Source organism: Lepisma saccharinum, chromosome 11, assembly GCF_977018435.1.
Source record: "Lepisma saccharinum chromosome 11, izLepSacc3.1, whole genome shotgun sequence".
Taxonomy (NCBI): domain Eukaryota; kingdom Metazoa; phylum Arthropoda; class Insecta; order Zygentoma; family Lepismatidae; genus Lepisma; species Lepisma saccharinum.
The window spans coordinates 38,770,390-38,791,645 of NC_139239.1; the positions used below are offsets into that span (position 1 = coordinate 38,770,390).

At 34.9% G+C, this 21,256-nt stretch overlaps 1 protein-coding gene across 1 annotated transcript in view; it reads right to left on the reverse strand.

Annotated features, from left to right (window-relative positions):
* The window catches only part of LOC145995210 (retinal homeobox protein Rx1-like), a 98,670-nt gene extending 81,666 nt beyond the window's left edge, over positions 1-17,004 (reverse strand). Inside the window, exon 1 of the mRNA XM_083131774.1 lies at positions 16,693-17,004. Within this exon, the coding sequence (XP_082987900.1) occupies positions 16,693-16,918 (226 nt within the window). The 5' untranslated portion in view covers positions 16,919-17,004. The remainder of the gene's footprint in view (positions 1-16,692) is intronic.
* Between the last annotated feature and the right edge of the window lie 4,252 nt (positions 17,005-21,256).

Genomic DNA, 21,256 nt, shown 5'->3' on the forward strand with positions numbered 1-21,256 from the left:
AATGAAAGGAACTATAATTGGTCATTCTGGGAGAGCAAAATTGTTTATGTAAACTTTATTGTCTCTTGCCAGTGGCTGATAGGTATTAGGTACAAGAGCTTGCACAGAGTACATGGAGAATGAGTTCCATTCCAGGTTTTGGTAAACCATCAGGAGTTTTGAATATTTAAATTTGATTGACATTTAATAATCATGAGAAACCACACGCTTCTAGTTTAATTTACTGATAAAATTTGTGTTCCTTTTTCATCTGTCATGCTCGCCATCACCACATTTTCACTGTCAAAGACATGGAATTACGCAATCCTACGAAGTGAAAGAAAAACGTGATGCTAAAGTTTTACCAATTCAAACACGAATCAATCCGTTATTTTAGATGAGACGGTCTATTCATAAACCTGCGTATTCGAGCATGTAATTCAGAGGAGTTGAGTGACATGATTAATTGACAGGAGGCCAGCGAAATGGCAGGGGACTGCTCCGAACACTTAAATCCTCCTTCATATTCTTTCCGCGTAAGCTGATTGTCGGAGAGCGTAATCCTTTTTGTAGGGTTTCCAGCGATCAGGCTTGTTAGGGCGGCTGAGACCACTATTAATTTGATGTAGTGTTCGGGGATTGTAGAAAGCCATTGTCGTTCGCCCCGGAATAGTAGGGATCAGAGATATCTACAGTGCCAGATGGGGAAGGGTACAGAGTTACAAAAACTTTATCAATCGTACGGGTTTAACAAAATCATCTGGTCCTCAGCACCTGGGTAGTCACTAATTCTCACTATTGGAACGCTGCAATTGTGTTTGGTGTCCTCTCTATGTACAAGCTCGAGACTAAAGATGTTAGGTTCAATTCCCGCCTGAAGTTTAGGTTTTTATTGGGTTTCTTCTGTCATTTCATCCGCTAGCGCACGCATGATTTATTTTCAAAGGCAAAAATAGTAATCGGGACTCGTTTTAAAAGGGCTTTACATAAACTATACGCTTTGGATATCCCCCGAGTTCTTTACTGCTTTCATTTGAAAATTTTTATTTTTTTCAACATTTTTTGAGGGGTCGTAGCCTCATTACCCCCCCCCCCACCCTGCGTACGCCAGTGATTTTATCTAATTGCCATCCTCAACGTCACTAATAACCTAAATCACATTCTGGCAGCATTCCTACACTAGTATGTTCACATCAAAATCCAATCCTACTGGACGCTGGGATAAGGAATATATTTTAAATGCATTTTTACACGGAGTGAAACGGAAGTGTACAGAGTTCTGTGTCACAACTAAACACTTCTTGTCGTGTTAAGCGATGTTAAGGTTGCACAATACCAAATTGTTGTAACATAATCACCTTTCAACTAACCTCAAGTGGGGATACACATAATCGAATGTTACATTTAAAATGTATTGTAATATTACTGGCTAAGTAACAGGTAATACATTTCCTTCGTAAGGACTCTTTAAGTTATAACTTGGTAATCTTTCATGGAAAAACTTCACTGAACAAATAAAAACAGCCTTTTTTGTTCTTGTTGCGAAGTGCTTTTGGGCCTGCCCACTTAAACATGTGGTTAATAATTCCATTAGTCGACGCGTAGAAAAACGGATGTTAAGTTGAAAGCCCACATCGATTCAGAGAGCAAAAAAGAAGCCGTTTTCGTGTTTATCGCCGCGAATTATACTTTTAAATTCCGCTCCCTTAAGAGGATAATGAGCGTAACACTTCTCAAAATGTGAAACATAAAGGCGTAAATAAATTTTGTCACGAAGCATTATGCGGCGTAGCCCTCCCTGCCTTTCCCGCAAACATTTTTAATTCAGTCGTCTAATCTCCCCTGCTCGGACCACCTGCAACACTTATGTATCTGACAACAGGAACACCACGCCATAACAGACACGCATCGACGCACATGGCAACGGGTGCACGCAATCAGGCAATCGAACCTGCAGTCACATGCCATTAATTAGTATTAGCCGAGTACCTTAGCAAACAGTCATTAATTCAACTGAGCATGTCACGGTCTGGTTGGACCAATGAAATCTGCGTATCGCAAAACAACTCATCATTCCAACAAAGCTCTGTCTGATGGGGTGGAAGCAGTATTTTGAAATACTGGGCACCTATCGCAGTGCCTCGCCACAAATCGACTTAAGTTGCTGTTTATTCGTACACGAAGTATTGCATATTTACAGCAATTGTGATCTTACAAATATTCACACTTGGTGTAATAAAACATTATTTTCAGTGGGCAGCTTTTTGGTGATTTCTCACACCACTGATGTGGAACAGCACCAAGTACTGGTGTCTTCAACATTCTATAGCACCCTGTACCGGGCATGCCTGGAGAAAGAGAATGAAATCAAGTCCTCTGCACAAGTAGGGACTCAAGAGGGCTTGATCACCGAACGCGTGAGGGGGAAGTGCGTGCATGGAGGGGAAAACGCGGATGCAGCTACCAGCAGTTTACAGCAGCGCGCATGCTCCACCCACTTGCTTTCACCCTTTCTCTGCCGTTATGCGTTGCTAATCGTATTACCGAGACAGATTGTAGGTGTTCTGTTATACCAATTGTGGTGATAACTATAGTCATACTTTTTAGAGGGCAGGGGACGCTTGTCAGAACAATACAGCAAGTTGGCTTGTGCAGTAATAAACAATTGCTTTTTTTATCGACTTATCATCCTCATTGCAATCACAATGGGGAAGAATTATGTAAAGAGAGGAAACTTGCCGTCGCAGCATTTCCACGAAGTGAAGAAAACTATCGAAAAAAAATATATTTTTTTTAAGTATTCAGTCTTAGCACAGGTAATCTGTTACATGTTCTCAAGTAATTTCGATCCTGTCCGTCTGTTGATTCGTGACAACTAACTATATCGCAGATCCTACAAGATCTAGAAAATCAAAATTTTGTGATCTAAGATATAGTAACTGCTGGGAGTTCATTTGTACATACATTTCTACATACATTTTAGCTGATCGTGACATAAATTAGTTTCATTTTTACGTCTGTCTATCAGCATGGGATGAAACAATTGAGTCAGTTATCGATACACTTTTAATGCTTATATTGGTTTATTTGCTTTATTTTACTTCTCTTATCTACCACTTTTGGATAATTTGCGAAGATGAGGATGAGTGATGATATGATGGAGGAACATTAACAAAGAACACCCATACCCAGGACGGGATTCGAACCCAGGACCCCCGACGTGCTAACCACTCCGCCATGGAGGTTCTGGTCAATAATCCAAACAGTTTCTCCAGTAAATGCAATGTTTATATCTTCAGTATTTTCAATTTCTCAGAGAATACTAAAGATAAAGTATCAAATTCAGTGGATAGAATCTACCTAATACTAACCTAACGTGGAATAAGTAATTTCGATCTGTTTTTCATTGTAAAACAATTGAATGTCAACAATCGATATCTCAGCACTAAAACCTGATAAATATGTAATTTAGTGCACCAATATATATGTATATACATATAGTATTTGTAGATAAATAGATAAAGTATCAACTTATTTCTAGTAGATTTTCAAGATTGTTAACAGATTTGTCTGTTCTTGTCAACAATCGAACCATTTGATATCTGTTGAATGCTGGGAAACTGATACAAAAGGTATCATTTCGTGAACTGAATTAATACATAGGTGCTGCTATAATAGGATATTTATTATCTCCATCGATCTGTCCGTCTGTCCAACAATGGGAGTCACAATTGACAAAAATAGACCTATTCGTAACTAATAAAAATGGTACTATACGTATTTTGTTGGTAAAATGCCCATAAGATTATGATGGTATGCCGATAAGATTAATTGTGATATAAATCATCCTCATTACCAATTTGTTACAAATCTACAACCATTAAAGCAGGTGATGTGTTGTATCCATGAGGCATATCGCGGCTACGTAACTAAATTCAGCTCGCGCAGCATTTACTCTTGTGTGTTTGTCCTTGAAGCAAACCTCATGTATGGTATTTGTGCGACATAGACCTACTTATTATTATCATTATAAGATGTGTGCAAATCTTCTAATAAATGTTAAAACACAAACACAACCTGTTAACTATCTTTAGTTACTCTTAGAAAGTATCTGTTGCCGAGTTATTTCTCAAAAGTGCTAACTGGAATTGCCTGAACTTGTACAACTTTTTCGAACAATTATGAAAAAAGTTTAATTCGAAACATACATCCAATTCAGTTTCCTAGACATTTGTAACCATTACTCCATGCACTTAACTCGCAGATATCACATTCACTCATAGCCTAAAATTCAATAAAAACATCCGTATTGAGGAGTCAGAAAGATATTTAGTACGCAAGATAAGCTTGGGGTTAAACTTAAAACAATTCAGATTACAGAAGTGTCCACTTTCCCTTGATGCCCAAAACTTTCAAGAAATATTCAATTAATATAAAAAAAAACGTTCTTCAACCTCCTATTTGACTCACAATTTTTTAAAGCTGCTTTTAAAACTTTCTCACATGCCACTAGGTCGTGGAAATCATGTACATACTAAATCTAAATTCCATATCTTATGTACATTTTTTCTCAGATATTGTACTGAATGTAATTTCTACTATGATTATTCAGCTGTCCTATACAACCATTCGATACGTTCACACAAATATGGTACGAAATAATAAGATAATACACAAATTGCATTTAATAAGTACGTATTATTTGCAATGTATTGCGTACTACTTAATAACATGAACATAAGAATTGCCTTGCTGTGTTAGATTTTGAAAAGTTTGTTCCGTTTTGATATATTTCTAGAGCAACAATAATATTTTAGCATTACTATGTCTTGTTCCCTGGTAGTATTAGCTGGTAGCTCTAAAATATTCTAAATATGTTGACAAAAAGGTATAATGACGTAATGATATAACAAAATTCCATGCATTAGCAGTGTCTCTACAAACTCCACAACGAAATTTCAATTGTCCGTACGAAATGAGTTTCAATTAACACCTTTAATATTTTCTTTGGTTGAGAACATATCGGACTGTGGCCTCAAGATCGATAACTTACCCTCCCATTTTCCAGAAGTGATAAGAAATAGACACACTGTAGAGCATTGATTGATTTGCTTTATTCTACTTCGCCTTTTGTGCCACTTTGGCTATTTGTGCCACTTTGGCTAATTTGCGAAGATGGGGATGAGTGATGATATGATGAAATTGATGAATGGACACAAACATCCATGCCCAAGCCAGGATTCAACCCCTGGTGTCGTAGCGCGATGTACACTGTAGAGCAATTTTAGCTTTTATTGATGCAGTGAATCAAATGCAGTACACTGAAGGAGAGGCGGACGATGTTTGTCACAGCAATCAATCAATACTTATACAATTAAAGTAAATGCACTGAAGGAAAGAATATTAATCTATAGAACCTTAGTAAAAATAGTAAGTTGTTTAAAAGGAAACAAGGAAAGTGGTTTTAACCGATTGGTTTGATTAATTGATTGATTTTATTTATTTTACGTCGCATCTCACCAATTTTCGCTAATTGCTATGATGAGAATGAATGATGATAAGATGAAATAGATGAATGGACAATCACAAACACAAATGTACAGCACACAAGTCCAATAGAAGATAATACTGGCCATTGGTCCATACGCCAGTGTCTTGTTAATCTGACAAAGGCAGTCCAGGGTATACGTGGACGTGAGGTTGACATTCGGGTGTCTTGAGAAAGGGTCACTCCGTGAATGTATTGGAACAACTCTATGGCACAGAGAAGAAATTCCAGTTGAAGTATAGAAACAAGTTTGTACACTGGATTGAAGCTTTGCGTAAACACGGACACTAGATAACAAAATGTTATAAATTAAGGAAGTAAAGTAATACAATGTATTTGTTCAGTACTAGAAACAACAATTCTCAATTTTCGTTCCTGAGATATTAAAAAACAGCATTAGCAAATTGCAGCGTGACTTCAATAACGGAATAAGTCCTTCACTTCATATACTAGTACATGTTGACTACCAAATATCTCAAAGCAGTCGATTAATGCTCTTCAATTTGCATTATTAGGCTTCTCCAGAATTGCTTTTATCGTTTGGCGGTATCTCCAAACAACATCTCCGAGAATGAATGGGTCAATTACCGACGGCCCAGAGCACATTTGTGGCTGACAAACATCATGTAATGCCTATTCTGTTGCACTGATTACAGGCTGCTTATCTTAACAAAAGCCCATATAATGCGTCCATAAAATGAACAATAATTCCATCCACATTCATTACATATTAATTGGGAAATATCGATCTTTCATTAATTCATATGCTCCTGGCACGTTCTTAGGGACGAATTACAAGCAAAGTACGAAGACATCTATGGATCTTTATCACCTGTGAATAACAGCATTAATAAGCAGTGAGACGAGAACTGTTCGTAGGAAATTGTATGGCATTATATGTTCGCGATGCCTGATAAAACCCTTCGCATCACCCTGAAAGTCTTTTGATGCCAAGCTATCATGAAAAGGGGAAAATGAAAATGCTCTATAAACAATTTCATGGTGTAATTAGCGATGAAAGGAAGAAATGGGAATGTAATTCAATTGATTAAGTAACGTCATAACACAATACTTAGAAATGCATATGAAATTGCTTGTAACAAGTACGCTAAATTGAGGAAATCAATAGCTTACCATCTCTAAGATGTGACAAAGGGATATATTTCGTATTCACTAATTTGTTTCCATCATCCAATATGACAGATATGTAAAATGCGGGAATAGGAATTTGTTTGCTTCCTGGATATAGTTCTAGGCTCTTCGGGGAAAAGCACGTAAGTCAAAAAAATGCTAATTTTAAGGCGGGCAGTTATATAACTATGTTTATTATTTTAATAGCAAGCACTACAGACATAATATACATGTTGGATCATCACTGTTCAGAATGTTTACACATGCCCAATATCAAATTATGCTTAAAATATTTACTTTAATTTATTCAGTGTGACAAATGAAAGCAATAGAAAATCGCAGTTTGTGTTAAGTGCTTTTTCCAAAAGGCCCTAGAGTTCTACTAAAATGCAATGGGTTTCAGGCTATACGTTCTTCTTTTTGTACTTTTTACTTAGGTTCAATGTTCAAAACTAAGAAGGAAACTAACTTCATTACTTCAGAATATGTTCTATCGTTGATCCAGAGCTTGAAATATTAATATTAGTCAAGTCTACTTAAATGTGAGGATAGAAAACTAAAATTAAGCCATAAGCATTTGAGTTCAATGCTTGAAGTGCAAGCTTGACAGTCCTAGAAACCATAAATAGAAGTAAATATTACAACAAAAAATATTACACAATGGCTTTCAATGTAGTCATGAAAAGGAAAGACACGATATGGTGGAATTTGAGCTCTGTGCCACGTTTTATATATGGAACTCGAGGTGGAGAAAACGAATGTACAGTCACGGACACTTCTGGGTTGAAACATTCAATGACTCCTCATGAAATCGTTATAACACAGAAGCGTCCGTGACTGTACATGCCGTTCAAAATGGTCTCAGCAATGATATATATATTGTAGCCATTTTTGACACTTTTAGAACTCTGTGTACGTTACATTTTACATTCGTTAGCACATGTAACGGAATTCTCAGGAATGTTGCGTCATAACTTGGGCTACAAATCGGCAACAAAATCTTGGAAATTTAGTACGTGATTTAGGGGAGAGGTAGAAATTAACAAGTCATCAATTTTGTGATCACGAAAGTTGACAAGAATTTGGAGTAATTTGTATAAAATTGCTTCTGCAACTAAATACATTGAAGGTTGTGGAAACAAAGGAAGAAGGAAACACCTATGCATTTGAGCAAAGTTAGACGATCCGTTTAAAGATGGCGGACGAGAAACAAATAAGTTATGTATGATATACCGTGCTCTACAATTTTCTTCTACAACTCTGTCTCGAATATATTTTCGGAGTATGGACTTAAATTCACAGTAATTTAAAAAAGAATATTCTGCTATGATTGTGCAATAACACTTTTAAAATATAACACACAGAATGGGAGTGGTGGTCGAGAATGGTACTCTTTTACTGCATTTCCATTTTAATTTGTTTTATTAAAAAAAAATTGTAATGTGGTGCGTATTATAGGATTGACAGGGGTCAAAATAGAAACATGGCACCAATATTGTGACCACGATATGCATATAAACTGCAGCTAAGAGTTTTTTTTATATGACACTCGCATAACATTGAGATATGTTGAATGACCGATCTGACATTGCATTTGAGCATCGGCGGATCCAATCTGTAACTAGGAGTCATGGGAATGTTTCAACCCAGAAGTGTTCGTGACTGTACATTCGTTTTCTCCACCTCTGGTTCCATATATAAAACGTGGAACAGAGCTCAAATTCCACCGTATTGTGTCTTCTTTTTCTTCATGAAAGCCATTGCCATTGTGTAAAATTTTTATGTTGTAATATTTACTCTATTTATGATTTCTAGGACTGTCGTGCTTGATTCAAGCACTGAACTCAAATATTGTGCTAGAAAATGTATCAGGACGATTTTATGTTGACAAACTTTATGTTGTTTCACTAAATATTATGGGAGCAGCACAGAATTTACTGTAACTTGATGACACACATGATCACATATTTGTGCTGTAACAATATCAATGTGTGTGAAACGTTGCTATAAACTTGTTTATTCACTGTCGTATAGATCCATTTATCTCATACTACCAGATTAAATATAACAATATTAACATAAATTTAAATACAGTGTGTGTTAAATACAGCGTATGTTCAGTGCATAACTTAAATTCATCTCGGATAAACGAAGGGGTCCGGGTACGATTTCCTGTATAGTTATATTGCGTAGTGATTGAGATCCCACTAATATGAAATCGACTAGCCTCGTAAAATAGACCTGGCACAAAAAAAAATCTTTGATTTTGAGTATATTTTCTTGAGCGAACTCAAGATCTGTTGTTGGAATCCACAAGAATATATTGGCATTCAGACGGCACCGCCATAAAATCAACTATCCAATCCTCTAAAAGAAGCCAGCACCATATCACAACAGTAATTTTGGCAATTCAGTTAAGAAACTATACGATAGTAAAAGAACTAGGCAAGGTCAAAATTACAGATGAAATTAACATTTTTCTCTCAATCGTTGTGAAAAATCTTGAGGGTGTGACTTGAGCACATTACTAATTATCCCCAAATCTTTCCGTTTTAAATTGTTAGTACATGTACATTAACATTTATACCACACTGTGCTCGTGCACAATCATATTTACCCTATCAATTACTATGAAACTCAATGTATTGATCACTTTTAGTTTACTTTAATTCTCAATATGTAAGGTACCATAAAAATGAGGTGAATAAAACAACTAGATGAAGTAAAAATTGAAGGAAACAAAAAGCTGTAACAATATAAAGATGTTACTGTCAAAGCCTTATCACGAAAATGCAAATTATTTTTAGTATTACAGAACATATTTGAGTACACTCGCCCCAATTAGTACTCTGACAATATGTTTCTTTATTTGCAAAAGGAGACAAGTCAACCTACGTGATTGAATTGCGTTTAAAGTTAAAATTTCAACACTTTCGGCAATATATTATTCACTCTTATTAATGAAGATGAAAAAACTTGTGTACAGAGTGAAAAATATGTGTACTAATGTACACTGTATAGAACACATCGTATTACTTAATTCGTTCACTCTGTACCAACGATTGTTAAAATCTTATCGTAGAAATCGTAATTAAAACGAATAAACATTGTATGGAATACATTATATTTATTTATGGCTTGTGATATAGTCATTATACGCTTAACATATTAATGATTTGTTCGATGCACATTGTTGTCAGATTAGAACTTACTGGAAATACAGAGATTTACATGCATTTTTTTCTCGCAAACTTTGGAAAACTTGTTCCTCTTTTCTGGCAGTGATGAATGCGATTTTTAATCTTCAAAAATAGTAGTTACGTGGCCCTGATGCTAATGTAAAATTGGGTTTTTAAATTATTGGCATAAAAAGTATTTGTGAATCACACTTTTACAGGTAGAAGACACAAACAATACTGCTAACATACCACAGCGTATATTATGTAATGATATATCATCTTGTGACCTTATAACAATGATTGAAACTGCAAATATGAGTCGTATTTTTCTGTTGTTGAACTGAAATTACTTTTTGCACCGACTGTCAACAGGACGTTTGATGTATTGTAATGTGATTGGCGTTTAAGTAATTCAAACTATGGAGGCTAATGCAGATTATTTCTGCACAATGATGTTCCAGTAAGATGACTGCTAAGATTCCAGTATTGTGGTGGCAAAGACGTGGCTTATTTTTCAAACTACGATGCTGTATATTCCAGAAAAAATCCATCAAAACTGGTCAACATTGTCTTTCCATTGTAAGTAGCTGTTGTGGTACACTATGTAATGAACTGTGTAATAAACCGGAATTATGTAACGATGAAAGTTGTGTTGTAACTAACACAAATAGGTATCACTTAGAAATGGAAGTGTTTGAAACACAGATGATTAAATAGGCTATAATCGACGAGAAAACTGCAAATATAAATTCTCTCTCTCTCTCTCTCTCTAATCTCTATGTATCTAATCTAATCTATATCTTCCTCCCTCTCTCGCTTATATTATAATTTTGCTTTTACAAACATGCTACAGGTATAGTAAATTTAATATGTATATTTTAATTCTTGTGCAGGTTGTTACTATTGTTTTAGTATTTATAAATAGTGTGTTGTCTTTATTTGTGCTGAATGCCTTACACTCTACTTTGATCCTGACGCCTCAGTTATTTGCAGAATACTTCAACCTTAACAGATAGTCAAAGGAAAAGACAAAAGAACACAGAATGCTCAAAATTCAAAACAATGTTCTCAAGTATTTCTGCAATTTGTGCCTATAAAATTCACTTAAACTATGAAAACATATTTAATCGTAAAACTCGTTATGTACTTTATATTGTAAAAAAATGAAAGAATGTTAAATGAGAGAAAACAGTCGAATCCAGTAAACTAACAAGGGTATAGTGTTCTTGCATGTGAAATGTATTACATTTTTGGATTCTCCGTGGTAGTATCTAAAGTTTCATCCCAAAGGAGAAGGAAATATTAGAGACAGGAGGGGAAAGAAGAGGAAATCAAGTAGAAAACTTATCACATTGCGTCGACATTGACACTTGTAGCTTTTCTGAAATTCATATTTTAATTAAGGTCATGTCATTGATGGCATATTTTAGCGATGTAGGGGGAATATAATGTTGATCAAACTTAAATGCCGTATCAGGATAAAGTCTCACTTTTACAGACGGAAAGTATGACCAGTAATTTAATATTTTCAAACACTTTAACCAATATAAATGAGGTTGTTATCTTAATAAAAACATATTTTATACCTTTATATATATATTTGGGGCATTCCATGTCAAAGCGCCCCTGAATCTCATTTTTTTAAAAAATTAAATTAAATGCTGTAACTTCATTCTACCTTGTGAGTCAAAAATCTAGACTTGTTATTTGGATAAAAATGCAAGTTAGAAGGTATTTTACATATTGTTCGTCTATTTTAACTTTTTAATTTACTTTTGTTTAGTATTGTGCCCCACCCAAAAGACAATTAATTCCTCCTTTAACTCTTATATTTCCCCTTCAACTTCACTAGAATATTAAAAGGTCAATTACTTTATCTCATCGTCTTAAATAATTTATATTTCATAATTTGAAAATTAGAGAAACTAAATAATTTCGTATATTAAGGTAGTGTTTTATCTGCCCATCCGTGAAACAAAATTGTTCACTTATAGCTATAAATCTCGGAGTATCTTAAGGTTTTATATTTCATTGCACAGAAACTGTTAGAAAAATGTTGCTTAACTATAGGTAGAATAGTTACTTTAATGCCAAAAATGTAGTCTGGGTGTCCTACCCGTGACAATGAAATGCCCCATTTATATTTAGGTTCTTTGTTGATTTGAGAAGAAAATTATGTCTATCGGTTAATAATTTTTGTACTAATGTAAATTGACAAAAAAAATTGATGTTATAGGCGGAAAATGATTTATATTGCTATCAGAATACTCATTTTTTTTAATATTGGAATGTTGCAGTGCCGTCTTTATAATTTGCTTATTTAGATGTAACTTTCTGGACTAAAATTACCAGCATGAAAATTTGAAAGAATGTAGACACAAAACTTCGCTTCTAAAAGAGACCAGACGAGGAATGTGTCTCATTAGAAGAGTTTTCACTTTTTTCAGATTAATCGAATTAATACAATTTACTTCAAAATTGTAAAAAATTTAAATTTTATATTTTCTACACATACTACTAACTTGTAAAGGGAATTCAGGTATAATCAAATTGGATGACAATGATTACAAAGCCAGTAAACAATGGCACAAATAACTTACAGAAACACGATAAACTTTAGTAACCCCATAAATAGATAAGATTGCCAAGATACATTTAGAAACCGATTTCTGCCAGTGCTAATTTCAAGAGTTCTAAATGTAAGCTCTGCTTTTTAAATCTGAGTGTTCCTTCATCAATTTTATCCCATCATCACTCATGCTCATCGTGGAACAAATTCAGCTCCCTCTTTTGCGAATTATCTTTTTTAGCACATAAACCTTCTCGGTATGATTATACGTACTTCCCTCGAGGAAAAAATAAACTGTCATTACTTTCTTGTCTAAAATGCTGTAATTATGTCACAAAATAACACAAGGAGCATGTTTTTGTGCTAATTGAAAATTATCTCTCTCTCACATTTTTCACTCATCGTAATTAATTTTCCTGTTCTATGTTTATAATTCTTCTCTCTCTCTCTCTCTCTCTCTCTCTCTCTCTCTATCTTTTAGTGCTCAAAATTTGTTTCACTTATCCTTTCCCAAAACTGTTTCTATTAAATTTTCCCAATATCTTTCACCGTCTTTCTATTTTCTAGTTTTCATTCTTGCAACAACCATTCCTGAGTTGAAGTTTTTAGTACTGGCAAAATATATGCTACTTACCCTTTTCCTTTCTTCTACTTTCTCTTCTTCTGTCGTCTCTCTCTCTCTCTCTCTCTCTCTCTCTCTCTCTCTCTCTCTCTCTCTCTCTCTCTCTCTCTCTCTCTCTCTCTCTCTGTCTGTGTGTCATGTTTTGCAGTGTCGATATACAAAATATTGCATAGCCTCCCCGATTTGTAATGGTAATGCTGTTGCCTTGTTATCAACGAGCTACAAGTTCGATCCTGGCACAGGCACATTGCCACAGTGGTTCTGATACCACATTCAACTGTAAGTCCAGTCCCAATTAGCCTATCTGAGCACAAAGTAAACTTAAAACAAATTGCAACAGAATACAGCTATTTTCTTCTCTTCGGAACATTGTTTATATGGATTTAGTTTTAAATCGAAGAATAAATATATTTGAAGAATAAGCACTCTTTTTTGTTGTTACTTTTTGTAGTTAAACAAGCCTTTACTGTAGGCCACTGATAATCTACAGGACTTGCCTCCTGTGGATTGATTTGGAAGGACAAGTACAACAACTGTCGTTGTTTCAAATTTATGATGTAATGATTAAAACTAATTGATAAGAAATTGCTGTATATTTCCTTATATGGTAATCCAGAAATAAATTGTAAAACATTTTTACCTCCTCTCTAATAAAAGTACTAAAATTCTGCCCATGTCTTTACAATGCCAACGCAACATATATTACAGTTTTCATACTTGAGACATTCTAGACAGATATAGTTCTCAAAATATTCAATGTAACTTGTGTATTATTTAGGAAGATTTCTTGTGTATTTTTTAGGAAGGTTTCTTTTCCAATTCCGTTATATTCAATCTAATTGTTTCTTGTATTGGAAGTCAATTTTCTTACTAACATTTTTGTGGGCCCTCGTAGTGGAGTGGTGTCACAGTGCGCTACGACACAAGAGGTCTCGAGTTAGAATCCCGACCTGGGCATGGATATTTGTGTTTCATCAAGTTCATCATATCATCTCTCATCTTCGCAATTAGCCAAAAGTGGCACAAAAGCGAAGAAAAATAAACCAAATCAATCAATATTTTAACAATAAATTTCCTCGTGCAAGTAATGCGAACAAAGGATTAAATTAATCATCAATTATTACTACTAACAATAATAAATAAAATGTATGAAAGAACTGGAACATTCTTGGTTTACAGTGTTCCATGTAAATTGATAAATCCAATTACATACTAGCTATAGAATTTTAAGAGAATATTTCAACATTACTGGAAATGTTGTCATCCTATGGTGATTTGTATTTTTCTTATCCTTATTTTTTTCTGTCATTTTAGACAAATCTCGAACATGACGATTAACTGGACGAAGTTGATAACGTGATAATCACCAAGGAGAACATGTACAGCAAGGAATCGAACCTGGAACACTTTTGTAAGAACGAAGGTAGCAGGAGCACCTTATGATATTCCGTTAAAATAAGAAGATACTTTCCCTTGTATTTCATTTTAACTTGGCAACTTTCATAAATCTGTCATTCAAATTGTCGCAGGTTATTTTCATGACTGAATGAGTAATTGTCTTAGGCCAAACAAATGATTGCAAAAAGTATACGAATAAAACCGTACAGGATTGAAACTGTGATATGCCCTACAATCACATACCATGTTTCTAACATGTATTTCACGTAAGATCAAAAATGCATGAATTTTCTTGTGACTTCGCATTGCTTGAATATTTCAGAGAGAATAAGAATAAAATTCCGGTGAAATTGACATACACTTCAGAATTCTTAATGCTTTAGAAGTTGATATGCAATTTTGGCAAAAAAGTCAGCATATCGAAAATTTCACAATTAGATCTATGTTATTTTTAATTATTTATATTATTTTTGTACGTTTCATTTTTCAGGTATATTTCATAGTAATTTATATTAAATATGTAAATAAATATTTCTTTTGTTTTTATTGTTTGTTAATTTCTGGCTAATTTTTAGCAATATTATTATTAATTGTTGATGATGAATATTTTATAAATTTGATAGACTTTAGTCTACATTAAACATCATAATTTAAATTAGTGAGCAGAGATTTCAAATACATGAAAACAACAAATGCGAAGAAAATAGTGAGTTATCGTAACGTGCCGAAAAAGCTTGAATGAATGGTTAATGGATTACTCGGGATGTGAATTAACGAAGAGTTCGCATTCCCGTATTCGTAAATACTTAGATAGCGCAAAAGAAACATAACATTTTTTCATTGGCAATAATGCCCTTCATTCTCGGACAACATAAGGTACAATTTGTGTCATAAAATTTTCCAACACATCTCCAATATTACACGCACAATTTTAACCGTTTAATTAAAAAAAAAGTCCAAGTTTTAGGATTTTTAAGGTGGGGCAAATGCATTGCATTAAAAACATTTGTATACGTATTCCCGGTTGTAGTATTACACAAGTGTTCTTCCCGATTATCATCTGTGCACAAAGTGGAACACCTCATTTTTAGAACTGTTACTCAATTAATACTCATTATGATTACGCATAATTTGGCGATAATTTTTATTTATCATGAGAGTTGAAACTAGGAAATCAGCATTTACGTACTGCTCTGGAAAATCAGTACTGTTGAGTCTAAATCACACTAAAGCATTGTTGTTTGTATTTTCTCTTTCTCATCTTCCTCTTCACTATGGATTCACCATAGAATCTTGTGATAAAAAAGCAAATGTGGGAATCTGTTACTTTGTGTTCAATCCGTACATGCCTCTGAATTTTAAAATGGTGTTTTATTTGTAATGAAATATAATTAATTGATGAAGATTTTGAACACACAACATCAATTTTCAATGCACATTCATAAATATATTATTAAATACAATAGTTTTAGAATCATCGACTCGATGGTTAAAATATAACAAACCGACATAGAGAAAGCAGTGATGATATTTACAATTTTAGCATAACATAAAGGTATGGATGTGTCCTGTAAAACTGACACTAAACGAATAAATAATTGCGCATATTCTTGTATCTCCTTCTAACTGTTAAACCGAATGAACTGATGGATCATGGATCAGTATTCGAACTAAACATGGATCAGTATTCGAACTTCACATTACTTCTGCCCCCTCCGTTCGGGTTAATAAGAACGACAAATACGAATAATAGGAACGTAAATAAACACACACGCCTTACAGAAGGTTCTAAATCGGAAAACTTGGTTTCACAGTAAATTATATTAGGACTACATCACGGAATCTTATTCACAAGCCATTAATATTATTTTATAATTTGATTTTTAGTCCACGTTTGTGCATAAAGGTCATTTTAAAGTTTTACATGGGATCTACACCGCCCACTTTTGATTGAAAGATATAGCAGCTCTCAGTTATTGTCATTGCTCATGTTTATGGACTTTTTCGAGGCTGAATCAAGTATTGTGCGTAGGGTTCAGGAGGTGGGAAATTTGGTACTCTCACAGGGGAAGCTTTTGTCGCTGTTTATTGTTCCATTTACTTGAATTTTATGGTTTGAAAACAGTTTTCCGTGCGATCTGAACCAAGCTAAGTTGTGGCTCTGTCGGGTACGGATCCCTTGATTACATGACTACGTAATTGTCAATTTGTCGGATTACTGCGGTTGTCGCGCGTCAAGAAATATGAAAAGATTGAGTGGACTTACCGCTGGAATCCACGGAATCCTTTTTGAGGCTTCCCGCCGGACTGTAGGGGTCGCTACCGGTGGACGCCGCCTGCACTGAAGATTCCCTGGCCCTGTTCAGTCCCAGAATCGCATCAATCGTGTGCCGCGGCCCGAGAGAAGGTTTCAACGGCTGCATCAACGAAGCTTGTTCCGGAAATGTCAGCTCCGTGTCGCTATCTGCCGTCGAGCGGGACTCTACTTCCATGTCTGAGCCGCCGAGACCACTAACACTAACAAACAGGTTCTCGACCCTATCGGGGGGTCCGCTGACAGCCCCCACCCTCTGCCTCGCTGCACGAGCCCCTCTGAAAACACCACAAAGTTACCCTCAAGATTAGCTCTTTTCAAACACGCTGTTTGCTCGCTGCAGAATTCCTATTATTCCGTCGATTGGTCTACTCATGGTTTATTAAGGAGCGGGGCGGGAAAAATCTTTGATGAGGGCGTGATGTCATAGCTCGGGCAGCCAATCGGAGCCGGCCTTAGAAGCGAGCGCGACTGCTCCAGATACTCCAGCCATGCGGCGTTCCCCCTCGTTTCCAGTCCCCTCTGCAGCTACTGTTCAGTTCGGTAGCAACTTTCAACAACACGGTAACAATCGCTTAGCAAGAGGGAGAGGGAGGGGAGAGGGTGAAAGATGGAAGCCAAGATAGTTTGTTGCTCGTAGCCTTTTCAATTTCCATTTATATCACATTAACGAACGTCGCCAGAAAGTCAGATACACAAATTCTTTGATTAGATTTGATTAGATTCTTGTTATTTAGCGTTGTTTTTCTGCCTTTTTTGGCTAATCGCGACGATGAAGATGAGTGATGAAGGGACACTCCAGAACACCCATGTCTAGGCCGGAATTTCGAACCTCGAACACACATTCTTCTGTTGTTTTCATAATACTTTCCGTCGCATTTTCCCCATCTGTAGGTACATCGCGGCGATGAAGATTAAACGTGGATAGATTATGTAGCAGAGGTTCTTTTTTTTCAGTTTTTTGAAGTCCCCTTTATGTACAGATATGGTAATCGGGATTTGATCTATAATTTAAAGTGGGATCCGAACCCGGGACCCCTTGATTACAAGGCGACGATGCCGGGATAGGAGTGGGCGAAGGTCCCAAAAGTTACTTCGCCCATCCGAACAAATCTAATAAATATAAAAACTTTAGGAAAAATGTGAAATGTTCAATAAATAATTGAATTCTGCCGTTTCCTCCCTGAATATTTTGCTCGTGAATATTGTCGATACTAGAAATGACCGCAAGTTTTCATAACAAGCTTTGCTGTCCTTTAGCCAAACATTACTTTAGCAAGTTTACGAAAAATGGATTTTAAATATCCAGCTGAATTAAATTAATTTAAGCTTTTCTCTCAACTTCCTAAACTATATTATTATAAAGTTTATTTTACTACTTTTATCACGCAAATATGCTGACACTTTAAGTTGGATTTCGTCATCGATTGCTTCTCTTTATACTTTAATTCTTTTACACTATTTACGTGAACTGTTTATACCTTGCTACTTGCCTTGAAAAATCTAACTTTGAACCTAACCTAACTATACTGTACCTATCCCGTCTCCTTCCCGGCTTATTATCTGAGTTTTGCTCCATTCATCTCTTACATTGCTATTTGCTTGAACTCTACTGAGTTGTGTATACACAATAAAGGATTATATTATGAAGGCTGCTGCCTTCATTATCCATTGAATCCAGTTTGAATCTTTGAATTGTAAAGTCACATTCCTGCACCATATTCTGTGGATTCCATTTCATGCTGTGATTATCTTTATCCTCTTTTATCGTGTCTCTTCTGTTCATCCATCCTCTTTTTTGGAGTGTGTCCGGAACGTGAGTTCATCCACAATCACATTGCATGTTGCATACGCAGTTTTTGTTGTCTTGTATTAGCTCCTGCCATCTCTACTTATCTTTTTTGACAGCTGTAGTTGTGCTTGTGTGCACTGCTTGTTTAATTGTTTATGGCCATCGAATGGTGTATAGTTTTTGTGCATATCGTGTCAGAACTCCCTATACCCTCTGCTTAGCCTTACTCGCTAAGGTATACCTAGGTAGCCTACCTTCTGCTATGTGTATTCCTTCTACTCTCGTCTCGCTTATATTTATTTATGTATAACACCATTAAGCCTTGTTTCCATGATATGAAAAACTCAATATGCTGACCAAGGCAGTTTTTCTTCTTTTGAGTTTTTCTTACTTATGTAATGTGGAAATTACTCCAGTTTGGTTATAATCCACTTCGTTGTGAAATCTCCTTAAAGAATGTTCTTTTTTCTCCTCCGAAACAATTGGTAGCGGACTATAGAGACTCTTTTCGTTAAATACGACAATTGAGGTCTGTTGTATTTCAGTTTTTAACACTCCAAGAACAAAAGAAAATATAATTCTTGCTTTAAGAAATTAATAACATTGTTGTACAAAATACGATAGTGGCAATTAGTGCACGGGTGTTAATTAATTTGCATATAATAACTAATTTGCATAATTTGAATAAATTTGCATATCATTAGAATACTTTACATTTAGCTATGTATCTGCATATTTATAACTTTTATGAAAATATTAATATTAATTTTATGAGAAATATTTAAATAGAAGATAATTAGCTGTACTAAAGTAGTATTGATCCCAGCCAGTGGCAATTAGTGCACGTACTTATAACTAATTTGCATGTACTTATAACTAATTTGCACGTACTTAGAATTTATTTGCAAGTACTTAGAATATTTTACATTTATGTATTTGCATGTTTATAACTTTTTATGAATATATATTTATTTATTTTATGAAAAATATGTATATAGAAGGTAATTAGAGGTACTAAATGCTATGCATATGGTTTTATATTCATTACTGCAAAGTATGTAATGTATGAAACTATAATAATTAATGTTTATAATATTGAAAATAAGAGTTTATGGTTTATGAACCGCTATGAAAGGTGTTAATGATACGAAAGAAGACGGTCCCGGTACTCGAACCCGCGATATGTAACGGTAATAAATATAGTGCACTATGTAATACTGTTATATGGCATATAATATATTGAGCGGAGAAGAACTATGTATAACGTGTGAGCTGAGTCTGATGCCAGACAGACAAGGGTGAACTCCGCGCAGGTAGAGGAGAAAGGAATTTGGGGAGTGTGCGTTCAAGGTCAAATGACGTCACAACGTCAGAACAAAGAAAGAACCCGATTGACCAATCAGAATCGGTTTTTCCAAGGTTAACCAGTACGCAATAACAGGGGAAAGGTATGCAATACTGTAGGGCAGGGGAGGGATTCAACCAGACAACAAAGGATGTCTGGAAATGCACAGCAAGGGTCAAATTTTTTGAAGCTATGCGTCGCTTGTAGAACCGGTTTCCGCCGCCAATTAATATTCCGCTCAGGGTTGCCCCAAGGCACAGGACGCTTTAGCGCGGGTTTGGGGCTAGAACGCTTGCATGTCAGAACAGGTTTTTGTCTAAGTAAGCCAAGTTTGCCCAGAACACAAGAAAAAAGAATTTTTGGATACCGAATTAGATTGGAGCGAGAACTTTAATTTGAACAAGGAGAACGAAGCGTAAGGGTTTATTATCTGTACTAGGAAGAAGGGAGAGCTATCAGGGACTGGGCCTACAGTTTTCACTATTTGCTTTTATCACGGGGTAACAAACCTAGGACCCTTTGATTATTGATTTAGGTAGTAAATTTATGTTACTGTGTGCTATTTAACATAACATTGAGTTTATTTTTTTTACCAAACTTTGACTTTATGTCAAATCTTTTACAAGTTTTTATGTATTTTTACCAAAATAACACTATTTATACTATTCAGGCAACATTTTTTATTAAATGTTGGACTCGCAAAGACATTTTTTCAACTTTTAACTTATTATTTTACAATTTTATGTTAATTTTTACCAAAATAACACTATTTATACTATTCAGGCAACATTTTTTCATTAAATTTTGGATTCACAAAGACATTTTTTTCAACTTTTAACTTATTATTTTACAACTTTATGTTAATTTTTTACCAAAATAACACTATTCAATCTGTTCAGGAAACACTTTTAGTTATATTTTCGACACACAAAGTGTGTGTTCTCAACTTCTATCTGTTTATTTTACAATTTTATGTTAATTTTTTACCAAAATGACACTATTTATACTATTCAGGAAAGATTTTTAGTTACATTTTCGACACACAAAGACATTTTTTTACAACTTTTATCTGTTTATTTCACAAATTTATACCTATTTTTACCAAAATAACACTATTTATACTGTTAAGGAAAGACTTTTAGTTATATTTTCGACACACAAAGTGTGTGTTCTCAATTTTTATTTGTTTATTTCACAAGTTTAGCCTAATATTTACTCAAATAACACAATTCAATCTGTTCAGGAAAGACTTTGTTACATTTTCGGCACAGAAAGTTTGTGTTCTCAACTTTTATTTGTTTATTTCTCAAGTTTAGCCTAATATTTACTCAAATAGCACGATTTGATCGTGTCTTTTATTACATTTTGAACATACATAC